Genomic DNA, 14,157 nt, shown 5'->3' with positions numbered 1-14,157 from the left:
GTTATTATTGGTTACCTCTCTTACGTGTGCCCTGGTTATTTCAGTAACTAGTTCCCTCAGTTACTGGTGCCTTGATTATATCAGTTACTAGGTACTGGTCATTGGTTACCTCAGTCACCGGTTACCTCAATCACCACTGTTTACCTCATTACCCCGGTCGCTGGCACCCTGGTTACCTCAGTCACTTGTTACCCCAGTCACTATTAACCATAGTTATTGGTGCTCCGGTTACCTCAGTCACTTGTTACCCTGGTTACTGGTTACAGTCACTGGTTACATCAGTCACTGGTTACCCCAGTCACTATTGATTTCAGTCACTGGTGCCCTGGTTACCACAGCGACTGGTTACCCCAGTCACTATTGACCTAAGTGACTGGTTACCCCAGTGGCTGATTACCTCAGTCACTGGTTACCTCAGTCACTGGTTACCTCAGTCACTGGTTACCTCAGTCACTGGTTACCCCAATGACTGGTTACCTCAGTAACCTCATTGATTTCAGTCACTGGTGCCCTGGCTACCTCAGTCACTGGTTACCTCAGTCACTGGTCTCAGTTACAGTTTACCTCAGTGACTGGTTACCTCAGAGACTGGTTACCTCAAGTAACTGGTTACCTCAAGTAACTGGTTACCTCAAGTAACTGGTTACCTCGGTGACTGGTTACCTCGGTGACTGGTTACCTCAGTGACTGGTTACCCCAGGGACTGGTTTCCTCAGTGACTAATTACCTGAGTGACTGGTTTCCTAAGTGACTGGTTACCCCAGTGACTAATTACCTGAGTGACAGGTTTCCTAAGTGACTGGTTACCACAGTGACTAATTACCTGAGCGACAGGTTACCTTGGTGACTGGTTACCCCAGTGACTATTGACCCCGGTGACTGGTTATCCCCAGTCACTGGTTATCCCCAGTCACTTGTTACCCTAGTTACTGGTTACCTGAGTGAGTGGTTGCCTCGGTGACTGGTTTCCCTAGAGACTGGTTACACCAGTGACTATTGACCCTGGTGACTGGTTACCCCAGTGACTAATTACCTGAGTGACAGGTTACCTCGGTGACTGGTTATCCCAGTGACTGGTTACCCCAGAGACTGGTTACCCCAGAGACTGGTTATCCCAGTGACTGGTTACCCCAGAGACTGGTTACCCCAGAGACTGGTTACCCCAGTGACTATAGACCCTGGTCACTGGTTATCCCCAGTCACTTGTTACCCCTAGTTACTGGTTACCTGAGTGAGTGAGTGAGTGAGTGAGTGGTCTCCTCGGTCGCTGTCTGCCTCAGTGACCAGTTACCTCAGTCACTTGTTACCCATGTGACTGGTCACCTGAGTGACCACCTGTCCACCTGTCTGTCTGTCTGTCTGTCTGTCACCTTGGGTGCCTGCAGCCCGGGGATGTTTGTGAGCAGCCGCTGACGACGCCGCCTGGTTACAGACCATAAGCCGCCGCCCCGCACCCCCGTCACTTCACTTCGCCTCCCTCCCTCCCCGTCCCTCTGCCGTGACTGCAAAATGCCCTTCCCTCTGCCTCTCAAAAGGGAGACTGTCTTCAGCTCGTTCGACCCCAACTTCATGCCCGGGTAAGGGTCCAGGTGGGGTGGGGAACTGGGGTATTGATTTTGAAAGTGCTTGGCTAATCAATGGTTGTGTCTTATCAGTGAGTGCATTCACTTTTTTTGCAAGTTGAAGATTGCTTTGAAGTTATTCTGCAGCAATTGGTTCCTGCCCTGCACTCAGCGTGTTGTTGCTGTGTTGTCAGACCTTGGAGAAATACACAAATGGACACGAAGTGTTGGAGTAACTCAGCATCTCCAGAGAACATGGATAGGCATGGACATTTGTTTAATGTATCGAGACCCTTTTGCAAAATGATGGCGTTTCAGGTAGAGAGCCTTCTTAAGAAGGAGGAGTGGAGTGGGGCACTGCAGTAGAATTGCAGCCTTACAATAGACAATAGGTGCAGGAGGAGGCCATTCGGCCCTTCGAGCCAGCACCGCCATTCAATGTGATCATGGCTGATCATTCTCAATCAGTACCCCGTTCCTGCCTTCTCCCCATACCCCCTGACTCCGCTATCCCTACGAGCTCTAGCCAGCTCTCTCTTGAATGCATTCAGAGAATTGGCCTCCACTGCCTTCTGAGGCAGAGAACTCCACAGATTCACAACTCTCTGACTGAAAAAGTTTTTCCTCATCTCAGTTCTAAATGGCCCTACCCCTTATTCTTAAACTGTGGCCCCTTGTTCTGGACTCCCCCAACATTGGGAACATGTTTCCTGCCTCTAACGTGTCCAACCCCCTAATAATCTTATACGTTTCGATAAGATCTCCTCTCATCCTTCTAAATTCCAGTGTATACAAGCCTAGTCGCTCCAGCACCAGAGAACTGGGTTTGATCCTGACTGCAGATGCTGTGTGTACGAGAGTTTGTACTTTCTCCCTGTGACTGTGTCGGTTTTGTTCAGATGCTCCGGATTACTCTCACACTCCAATGACATGCAGCTTTGTCGGTTAATTAGCTTCAGTAAGTTGTAAAATTTGTATGTAGGATGTAGGATGTAGGATGGTGTTAACCTGTCCATGTTCTCCAGAGTCGTTGAGTTACCCCAGCACTCTGTGAAACATCACCTGTCCATGTTCTCCAGAGTCGCTGCCTGACCCGCTGAGTTACTCCAGCACTCTGTGTCCCAGTCAGAACCTTCCTCCCAAGGTGGAAATGTAGAAGGCATAGCGTTAAGATAAAAGGGCAAACTTCAAAGGACATGTAAGGGGCAAGTTTCTTTAAACAGTGATGGAACGTGCTTCTGGGGGTAATGGTGGAGGCAGAGATGATAGTGGAATTTAAGAGGCTTTTCGATAGATATATGTGGGGAATGGAGAGACATGAATCATATGCAGGCAGATTATCTTGGCACCAGTCCAGCACAGACAATGTGGGCTGAATTGCCTGTTCCTGTCTATGTACTATGTTATCTGTAAAAGCAGGAGCGTTCATTATGTGTCCTGGCAACATTTACCACTGATGATTCATATTATGTATTATTATAATATATATATTAAGGATACAGCAAGGAAACAGATCCTTCGGCCCAACAAGTCCACCTGTTCACTCTAGTTCTATGTTATCCCACTTTCACAACCACTTCCTACACTAGTGGCAATTTACAGCGACTAGTTAACATACAAATCTGCACGTCTTTGGGATTGGAGGGAAACCAGAGCATCAGGAGAACGTGCAAACTCTGTTACAGGTAGCACCCGAGGTCAGGATTGAACAGGGATCTTTGGTACTTTGAGGCAGAAACTCTATTGGCTTCACCACTGTGCCGCCATACAGGAACTGGTGACTATAGAAAAACCAGTAGTGTCACAGAAATGCTTCATGAACACAAATGGAACACCCTTCAAAGACGCCGTATAATAACCAGGCTTACTGCAGTCTACTAAGAAAACCCACTCATTAGCTCCATCCAACATTTCCCATCTTCCATACAATCAGGACAACAGACCAGAAACTCGACTAAACCAAGCCATGAATTATATAACCATCCAGACCAACAAAGACTGTTTCTGCTACACGCTGTACCCCAGAACCATCCCTGTTTGGAATCCTTTTCCACCGCATATAAAATCTGCCGCTGATAGTAAATCTTTTAAACTGTTGCTTGCAAGCACTAAATTTTAAATCTGCAACTGCATGCACGAGGGACTGCACGTTTATAGCCCAACAGCGTCGGTTGGTGCAGTGTCAACAAGACAAGACAAGAAGGCACATTAACAGTTGACCGTTCACAAGGCTGTGAACAGTCTTGTCACATTAACAGTTGAACGTAATTTCTTAAAATAAAAACACGAGGTGCTGGAAATACTCAGCAGGTCAGGCAGCACCTGTGGAAAGAAAGAGCAAATTGTGTTTCAGGAAGCTGAGAAGGGCAGCAAAGTGACACAGCGGTAGAGTTGCTGCCTTACAGCGTAAGAAGCCCAAGTTCGTTGCTGGCTACAGATGCTGTCTGTCCGGCGTTTGTAAGTTCTCCCCTTGAGAATTAAAGGACGTTCCTTTAGGAAGGAGATGAGGAGGAATTTCTTTAGGCAGACGGTGGTGAATCTGTGGAATTCTTTGCCACAGATGGCTGTGGAGGCCAAGTCAATGGATATTTTTAAGGCAGAGATAGATAGATTCTTGATTAGTACGGGTGTCAGAGGGTATGGGGAGAAGGCAGGAGAATGGGGTTAGGAGGGAGAGATAGATCAGCCACGATTGAATGGCGGAGTAGACTTGATGGGTCGAATGGCCTAATTCTGCTCCTGTCACTTATGACCTTATGACTTATGACTGTGAACTCATTTTGAAAGTCCTGGGGTTGCTAAGGTGTCATATGGCTATCTGCAGGAGTTTCATAGCTGTGATACTGCAGTGGCAGGGAAATGTTCATTACAAGTGACTGGGGTAGTTTGTTTCCTTTGGAACAAAGCAGATATGGAGGGGAGGGATTTGATTGCGATGTATAAAATATAAGAGGGTGAACAGAAAGAACTTACTTCCTGTGTCACTGAAATCAGTGGGAATCTGGAAGTCCTTGGGTGTCTGGAACTGGAACTGGAAGTGTTGGAGACAGAAACTCTCAATATGTTTATAAGGATTGGTGTACTATTGTCATATGTTCCGAAGTACAGTGAAAAGCTTTTTGCATGCTATCCAATAAAATCAGATCATACTATTCACGAGTACAATCAGGTATAACAGGTAGAATATAGTGTTACAGTCTCTGCAATTGTAGAGAGAAAAAGTGCAGCATCGGCAAAGAAGGTTGGTTGGAAGATCGGGGTGCCCCCCAATCTTATGGGAGGATGATTCAGCAGTGTGATAACAGATGGGAAGAAGCTGTTCCTGAGGCTGGTGATGCGTGCTTTCAAGCTTTTGCATCTCCTGCCCGATGGGAGAGGGAAGAAGATGGAATGACTGGGATGAAAAAGACCCCTGATTATGTTGGCGGCTCTCCCTAGGCAGTGTGAAGTATAGATGGAGTCGGTGGTAGGGAGTCTGGTCTGTGTGATGGACTGGGCTACTCAACTCTCCAGCATTGCCTGTGGATTTGGGCACAGTTGTTCTCAAAACAAGTTTGATGCTACACTATAATATGCTTTCTACGGCGCATCTGTAGAAGATGGTAGGAGTTGTTGGGGACATGCCGAACCTCCTTGGTCTCTGAGGAAGTGGAGTTATTGGTGTGCTTTTTGGCCTTCAATATAATTGGTTCAGGACAGATTATTGGTGATACTTATATCTAAGAACTTAAACCTCTCGTCTATTTCCACTGAGGCACCATTGATGCTGATAAGGGCATGTACTTCATCACACTTCCTGGTCCATAACAGGCTCTTTCGTCTTACTGACATCTAAAACTGTTGAGGATTCAGAACTTATAAATTTTTCTTTACTTTAGAGATACAGTGTGGAAACAGGCCCTTTGGCCGACTGAGACTGCACCAGCTAACAACCACCTATACACTAGTTCTATCCATCACACTAGGGACAATTTGCAGAAGCCAATTAACCTGCAAACATGCACGTCTTTGGAGTGCGGGAGGAAACTGGAGCACCCGGAGAAAACCAACACCGCCACGGTGAGAACGTGCAAACTCTGTACAGACAGCACCCGTAGTCAGGATCGAACCCGAGGCAGCAACTCTACCACTGCACCACTCTGCTGCTCTAAAGACTTAAGACTATGGGCCAAGAGCTGGGAAGTGGTTTAATTTACATTCTGCCTTTTTGTGGCTAGCATGGAGATGATGGGTTGAATAGCCACCAATATGCAATATAATGTTTTATCGTGTGCGATTCTATTTTGTAATAGTCGCAAAATTAACAGATTAGCGGATGGTCATTTTATAGACAAATATATACTTGAGGCATAGCGTGATCTTGTAATGCAGGACAACTCCATTCTCCTTCCTTTGATCCATATTTTGCGACTCACCACTTTCTGCAAATATCAGTCTCACGATTGGAAAACTTCAACTGGCTTGGTGTCCGTCACTTTTTGTGGCTCCAGATTTTTATAACTTTCCAGGTTAAAAGGAAAATAAATAGCCTCCTGCTTTCCTGACTAAGACAGGGGGCAATCCTGATCTTGCAACCTACCTTTATTTCTGACACGGGACATTATACACAGTCAAATCTGTGTCAGTACCTGCGTGCACAGGTGGTTAGCATCAGCTGTTTCCTGAAATCTTTATCATGTGCGCCTATCACAGCTGTATTGATTGCATCTCGATGAACCTTGATACCTGTGCATAATTTTGGGAGCTGCCCAATTTAGTCTCCAACGTGTATTTCGTTTTAGTTTGATTTAGTTTAGTTTAGAGATACAGCACGGAAACAGGCCCTTCGGCCCACCGAGTCCGCTTCAACCAGCCATCCCCGCACATTAACCCTATCCTACACACACTAGGGATAATTTACATTTAGACCCAGCCAATTAACCGACAAACCTGAGATAGACACAAAATGCTGGAGTAACTCAGAGGGACAGGCAGCGTCTTTGGAGAGAATGGGTGACGTTTCAGGTCGAGACCCTTCTTCAGACTGACGTCAGGGGGGGAGGGAGATAGATAGATAAGGAAGGGGGAAGGTGTGAAAACAGGGCAAAGGGAATGGATAATCACGGAAAATGGAGAATTCATACACAACCTACAAACCTGTACGTCTTTGGAGTGTGGGAGGAAGCCGAAGATCTTGGAGAAAACCCGCGCAGGTCACGGGGAGAATGAACAAACTCTGTACAGACAGCACCCGTAGTTAGGATCAAACCCGGTTCTCTCACGCTGCAAGGGCTGAAAGGCAGCAACTCTACTGATGTGCCACCGTACCGCCATATGTTGGCAACATCAAAAGTAATCATGGCTTTTGGGACCTGCGTACCCCGTAAAGAGCACAAAGAAAATGAATGTAGTAGCTATAGAGTCATACAGCACTGAAACAGGCCCTTCGTCCTAACTAGTCCATGTCGACTAACATGCCCCACCTAAGCTAAACAAATTTGCCTACGTTTGGCCCATATCCTTCTAAACCTTTCCTATCCAAGTACCTGTACAAATGTATTTTTAATGTTGTGAAAATGCTTCAACTACCTCCTCTTGCTGATAAAACTGAGGAAAGAAAATGGTAACAGGCTTGAGAAGTTTGAATAAACTAAATTAGATGATTAATTTGAGTTTAGGGATAGAGTGTGGAAACAGGCCCTTCGGCCCACCGAATCCATGCTGACCAGCGATCACCCGTACACTAGTTCAATCTTGTACACTAGGAACAATCTACAGAAGCCAATTAACCTCCAAACCTGCACGTCACTGGAATGAGGAGGGATGTGAGAGAGGCAGTTAAGCTAGAGGAATTATCTCATCTGCCTCTCTCACATCCTTCCTCATTCCAGTGATGTGCAGGTTTGGAGGTTAATTGGCTTCTGTAGATTGTTCTTAGTGTATAACAGGTATAACAAATAAAGCTCTGTTATACCGGTTATACACTAGGAACAATCTACAGAAGCCAATTAACCTCCAAACCTGCACGTCACTGGAATGAGGAGGAATGTGAGAGAGGCAGTTAAGCTAGAGGAATTATCTCATCTGCCTCGCTCACATCCTTCCTCATTCCAGTGATGTGCAGGTTTGGAGGTTAATTGGCTTCTGTAGATTGTTCTTAGTGTATAACAGGTATAACAAATAAAGCTCTGTTATACCGGTTATACACTAGGAACAATCTACAGAAGCCAATTAACCTCCAAACCTGCACGTCACTGGAATGAGGAGGAATGTGAGAGAGGCAGATAAGCTCATTCCTCTAGTTTACAGAACAAGTGAATGCCATTCTAAAACTTGAAATTGCACAATTAGGCAGGAAAGCAGGTTATTTTTTTGCCGGGAGGTTGTAAAAACCTGGAGCTGTAAAAGGACTGTGACACCAAGCCAGTTGACGTTTTCTAATCCTGAGAGCGATATTTGCAGCAATTAGTGGATCGAGAGATGTGGAGCAAAGGAGGAGAATGGAGTTTATGGGACAAGATTACACGGCACAATATATACATATTTAAAGTTGAGAGAAATTTCTTCAAGAAAACACAATTTGGGGACATTTGTGGGAAATTTAATTGGGGGGTTTTGCACTTTTATCGAGGAGTCTGGACAAATGACTCTCAAAACTCTCAAATCCTGGGCTTGGTCTTTACTTCATTTTTGGGTATAATGTAAATCAGAAGGGTCCAGACCTGAAATGTTGCCCATCCATGTTCTCCTGAGATGCTGCCTGACTCGCTGAGCAACTCTGTATCTTCTCCAATGTAAATTCATTGTTATTGATCTATAATAAATTGGGCAACACAGTGGCGCAGCGGTGGAATTGCCTCCTTACAGCGCCAGAGACCCAGCTTTGATCCTGATTGTGGTTGCTGTCTGTACAGAGTTTGTACATTCTCCCTGTGATGGCGTAGGTTTCCTCCGGGTGCTTCAATTTCCTCCCCATATCCCAAAGACGTGCAGGTTTGTAGGTTAATTGGCTTCCAGTAAATCCTGTCCCCAGGATTTGCCTACAGAGGGGAAGTGACACAGCTGGCGTCCTGGTGCCATCGCAACAACCTGGAGCTCAATGCCTCTCCCCTCCCCCCACTCACCATCAACAACACCACAGTCACATCTGTGGAGTCATTTAAGTTCCTTGGAACCATCATCTCCAGGAACCATAAACGGGGGGCCACCATCGATCCCACAGTCAAATAGGCCCAACAGAGGATGTACTTCCTGCGGCAACTAAGGAAACACAATCTGCCACAGGCAATGATGGTTCAATTCTACACTGCTATCATTGAGTCCGTCCTCACTTTCTCCATCATGGTCTGGTTTGGCTCAGCCACCAAGCACGACATCCGGAGGCTGCAACGGATCGTTCGCACAGCTGAGAAGGTTGTTGGCTGCAACCTTCCGCTCATTGACGAACTGTACACTGCAAGGGCCAGGAAGCGAGCGGGCAAGATCATCTCTGACCCCTCTCACCCTGGCCACAAACTCTTTGAAGCACTTCCCTCTGGAAGGCGACTCCGGACTGTCAAAGCAGCCACAGCCAGACATAAAAACAGCTTTTTACCACGAGTGATAGTTCTACTCAATAACCAAAGTCTGTAGTCTCTTTTTTTGCTCTGGTTTATTTTCACCCACATGTTTAGACCGTAATGTTGTATCCTTATTGTTTTGAAGTGGTTATGCTTTATTCTTAATTGATAACTGTATGTTTGTGTTGTCATTTGTGAGCGGAGCACCATGGCACATTCCTTGTATATGCACATACTTGGGCAATAAGCTTATTCATTCATTCATTCATTCATTCAGTGTGTAGGATAGAACTAGCGTATGGGTGATCGGTGGCCGTTACGGTCTCGGTGGGCTGAAGGGCCCGTTTCCACACTCCATCGCTAAACTAAACTAAACGAAACTGAACTAAAAACTCATTGAACAATTCCATTACCATTGTATATCAAGCAACTGAGGTAAGGTTAGGCAAGGTTATGGGGTTAAGTTATCAATCACCCTTGGACTGACTGAATGGCAGAATTGGGGGCTGTGTTCTCTAGGCTCCTAGGTTTGCACATACACAACAGAAAAAGGTGAGTTGCAAGCATAGTAGCCTTTTCTACTCTGGAAATGCCTTGGCTATGATACCTGAAATGTATCTCCAAAGTAAGAACTGTGCAAGAAGGAACTGCAGATGCTGGTTTAAACCGAAGATAGACACAAAAAGCTGGAGTAACTCAGCGGGACAGGCAGCATTGTTGGAGAGAAGGAATTGGTGACGTTTCAGGTCGAGTCCTGTAACTTGGTGTTGTCTCTTCATATTCATAAGGTCATAAGGTCATAAGTTAGAGGAGCTGAATTTGGCCATTCGGCCCATCAAATCTACTCCGCCATTCAATCGTGCCTGATCTATCTGTCCTTCCGAACCCCATTCTCACCTAATCCTTTTCTCCAGAGATGCTGTCTGACCCGCTGAGTTACTCCAGCTTTATGACTCTATCTTCCAAAGTAAGAACTGTTGGCTGAAACTCCTTTTGTGTTTTTGATTATTTTGCAGATATGGAGGATACGTCCCAAAGCTGCAGAGCCGTCTGGGAGAGACTTACGGCAATGCCACCCTCGGGCTGCTGTCGTATGAACCCGGGCAGCCCAAGTCACCGCATCTAACTCTGACCCAGACAAAATCATTGTACAATCCCCAGGTCCCGAGACACCTGTTGAACAGGACCTACGGCCATCCAGAGATCACCACGTACGCACGACAAGTGCAGAAGACAAACATTAAAAACGGTGACACTTTCTGTCTTTACCATTCACTGAGACTTGTTTTGTTATGGTTTGCCTCAGGAGCAAGGAATAGTTAGTACCGCACATTGTAAATTTAAAGCATAGATGGATATATTTTTGATTAGGGTTATAGAATCATAGAGTGATACAGCGTGAAAACAGGCCCTCCGGCCCAACTTGCCCACACTGGCCAACGCATCCCAGCTATACTAGTCCCACCTGCCAGCATTTGGTCCCTATCCTTCCAAACCTGTCCTATCCATGTACCTGCCTAACTGTTTCTTAAATGTTGCAATAGTCCCTGCCTCACCTACCTCCTTTGGCAGCTTGTTCCATACATCCACCACCCATGTTAGTAAGCGTGTCGAAGGTTATGGGGAGAACGCAGGGGAATGGGGTTGAGAGGGAAAGATAGATCAGCCATGATTGAATGGCAGAGTAGACTTGATGGGCTAGATGGCCTAATTCTGCTCCTATATCTTATGGCCTTCTGGTAAAATAAATGAGACTCCTTTAGTTTAGAGGTACAGCATAGAAACGGTCCCTTTGGCTCACTGAGTCCACGCCGACCATCGATCACCCATTCAACTAGTTCTACGTTGTCCCACTTTCTCAGGCACTCCCTACACTGGAATTTAGAAGGACGAGAGGGGATCTTATCGAAACGTATAAGATTATTAAGGGGTTGGACACGTTAGAGGCAGGAAACATGTTCCCAATGTTGGGGGAGTCCAGAACCAGGGGCCACAGTTTAAGAATAAGGGGTATATTGTATTGTATTGTATTGTATTGTATTTAGAACAGAGATGAGGAAAAACTTTTTCAGTCAGAGAGTTGTGAATCTGTGGAATTCTCTGCCTCAGAGGGCAGTGGAGGCCAATTCTCTGAATACATTCAAGAGAGAGCTGGATAGAGCTCTTAAGGATAGCGGAGTCAGGGGGTATGGGGAGAAGGCAGGAACGGGGTACTGATTGAGAATGATCAGCCATGATCACATTGAATGGCGATGCTGGCTCGAAGGGCCGAATGGCCTCCTCCTGCACCTATTGTCTATTGTCTACACTCTAGGGGTAATTTTCAAAGGGCCAATTAACCCGCAAACCCGCACATCTGTGGCAAGTGGGAGGAAACTTGAGTATCTGGAGGAAACCCACGAGGTCACAGGGAGAATGTGCAAACTTCATACAGACAGCAACCGAGGTCAAGACCGAACCTAGGTGTCTGGCGTTGGGAGGCAGCAGCTCTACCTGCTGTGTCACTGTGCCACCCTGTGCCACTGAGCCACCTCTTGCTATAATTTCAGCGAAGAACATTTTTTTCCAGGTTCTAGACAGACGCCCATCTGTAGGCTGTCAAAGCCAATCCTTATTGCTTGTCAATAGACACAAAATGCTGGAGTAACTAAGCGGGTACTGGAGATACTGGAGAAAAGGAATAGGTGTCATTTCGGGTCCAAACCCTTCTTCAGACTGACCGTCATGGGGGAGGGAGACTAGAGGTTTGAAAAGGTTCAGAACAAATCAGGGCCAGCACCGATGACCAAGGAAAGGTGGAGCCCACAATGGTCCATTGTTGGCTGTGTAAGAGGTGATAACAAAGGGATATATGGATGCGAATATTGGAACTGGCAGGACAACTAGGGTGGGGAAGAGAGAGGGAGAGGGAGAGGGAGAGAGAGAGAATGAATGCAGGGGTTACATAGAAATTGGAGAAATCAATATTCAGAACCGTTGGGTTGTAAGCTACCCAAGCAGCTTGTAGCTTGTATACATTTTCAAATGGGAAGTCATAATGAGGGGCTGTGAATGTAAATCAGCATCTGCAGTTCCTTGCATCCACAGTTAGTGTTTCATACTTGACAGTGAATTCTATATTTGTTTTTTTCTGCACAAGCTACCTAACATGCTCTAGAGAATCTGAGATTCTCCACTATTTTCTGTTTGTAATTTGAAGAGTGGTCACTGCAGTGTGATGGGGGATCCAACAATCAATTTTAGCAGAGTAAACTTCCATGAACATAAATCCTATCACCTGTAGAAACAAAGATCGAAAGATGTTGGTTAATGCACAAAAGACCACAGAGTTCTGGAGTAACTCAGCAAGTCAGGACAGCACAGTGGTTCAGCAGTAGAATTGCTGCCTGAGAGCACCAGAGACCTGGGTTCGACCCCGAGTACAGGTGTTGTCTGCACAGAGTTTGTACGTTTTCCCTGTGATCGGCTGGGTTTTCTCCAGGTGCTCTGGTTTTCCTGGTGAACCTACGCTGCACTCCATCAATAGCAAGTGTATCCTTCCTCAAATTAGGAGACCAAAACTGCACACCATACTCCAGATGCGATCTCAGCAGGGCCCTGTACAACTGCAACAGGACCTCTGCACACAACAGCCCACAATACTGTGTCTTTCTTTTTTTTAAAGTTGATTGATCAAAGCACCCTTTTTCTCCCATTGTCTAAAAGATGATAACTGTGATGCTTTTAAACCCTAGGTTACTTCTACCCTAGGAACGGTAAATACTATTTTGCCCTAAAGAATTACGTCTATGACAACAACCCTGAAGCCACCTCTGCCATTCAGACAATTGAAGAGCTGAAAAGGCTTGAAAGGATGCAGTGTAAGAGAAGCGATATGATGGCACCTTGGAGAACAATGAGGCCACCGCCTCCTGTGGTATGCTTCCACCGGGACTGCGCAGCGCACGGTAAACTCAGCCCGTCTCCGAAGCTTCGGAAGAAAATGACACCTGTCTTCCTCTTTTCCCACAGGCTACGGAAGGAATTAAACCACCGAGCAGCTGCAATTTCTTGCCCCTGGTGTGTTTTGATCCATCGTTTGACCCATGTCTCAGAAACAGGATGGAGACGTTCCAAACCCAAGATCAAAACCAAATGGACCAAAGACCAACAGAACAGCACAGCAGGGTCATCTACAGAAGTGATTCTCCACTCAGTGCTGGTTACAACGGTTTTGTACCAGGTACGAGGTTAACCATTTCTTCTTGACTTATTCATGTCATAAGGAATAGGAGTAGAATTAGGCCATTCGGCCCATCAAGTCTACTCCGCCATTCAATCGTGGCTGATCTGTCTCTCCCTCCTCACCCCATTCTCCTGCTTTCTCCCCATAACCCCCGACACCTGTACTAATCAAGAATCTATCTATCTCCGCCTTAAAAATATCCACTGACTTGGCCTCCCACAGCCTTCTGTGGCAAAGAATTCCACAGATTCACCGCCCTCTGACTGAAGAAATTCCTCCTCATTTCCTTCCTAAAGGAACGTTCTTTAATTCTGAGGCTGTGCCTTCTAGTCCTTGACTCTTCCACTAGTGGAAACATCCTCTGCGTATCCAAGCCTTCCACTATTTGGTACATTTCAATGAGGTCGCCCCTCATTATGGTGTGCCGCAATGTGACTTATAAATCAGAATATCGTTCTGTTCCCGTCCAGGTCAACAGTTTGCGATTGGCAAGAATTGGGGCCGCAGTACGTTTAATGCTCTGGGAGTTGGCAAGAAGATTACCCAAGAGTCACCATGCCCCACATTCTAGGAGTCAACATTATAGGCAACTGAATTCCAAATCTCTACGTTCTGCAAAGAGCAGCACTGAAGTCTGATTCAATTTCCTAATTTAGTTGAGGTTGCTCTTGATCAAGTTTGTCGAATGCAATAAAATTAAATTTGGAACTAATTCACTCACACATTTATGTATTTACAAAATGATGGATTGTGAAACCTGTGTTATATTCCCCATGTTAAAGATTTATTACAGTTAACAGAGTATATTTTGCAAAAAGAAAACACAACAAAC

The 14,157-nt window shown here is 45.8% G+C and overlaps 1 protein-coding gene across 1 annotated transcript; it reads left to right on the top strand.

The window, feature by feature from the left end:
• Window positions 1-1,503: 1,503 nt before the first annotated feature.
• LOC144592321 (uncharacterized) lies at window positions 1,504-13,911 on the top strand. Its single transcript, XM_078396849.1, has 5 exons — window positions 1,504-1,577; window positions 10,117-10,349; window positions 12,835-13,016; window positions 13,112-13,322; window positions 13,796-13,911. The coding sequence occupies exons 1-5, from the start codon at window positions 1,510-1,512 to the stop codon at window positions 13,894-13,896; spliced, it is 795 nt and encodes a 264-aa protein (XP_078252975.1). The 5' UTR covers window positions 1,504-1,509; the 3' UTR covers window positions 13,897-13,911.
• The last annotated feature ends 246 nt before the right edge of the window (window positions 13,912-14,157 follow it).

This window comes from Rhinoraja longicauda, chromosome 3 (assembly GCF_053455715.1).
Source record: "Rhinoraja longicauda isolate Sanriku21f chromosome 3, sRhiLon1.1, whole genome shotgun sequence".
NCBI classification, from domain to species: domain Eukaryota; kingdom Metazoa; phylum Chordata; class Chondrichthyes; order Rajiformes; family Arhynchobatidae; genus Rhinoraja; species Rhinoraja longicauda.
The sequence above is the reverse complement of the archived record's forward strand: the minus strand, read 5'-3'. Positions and strand labels throughout refer to the sequence as shown.

What these genes read in the sequence shown, in the direction of transcription:
- LOC144592321 (XM_078396849.1), top strand. Translation starts at nt 1,510, where the DNA reads ATGCCCTTCCCTCTGCCTCTCAAAAGGGAGACTGTCTTCAGCTCGTTC. An exon ending in GAAGACAAACATTAAAAACG is followed by an intron (nt 10,350 to 12,834) that starts GTGACACTTTCT and finishes TTTAAACCCTAG; the next exon opens with GTTACTTCTACCCTAGGAAC. An exon ending in TGAGGCCACCGCCTCCTGTG is followed by an intron (nt 13,017 to 13,111) that starts GTATGCTTCCAC and finishes CTTTTCCCACAG; the next exon opens with GCTACGGAAGGAATTAAACC.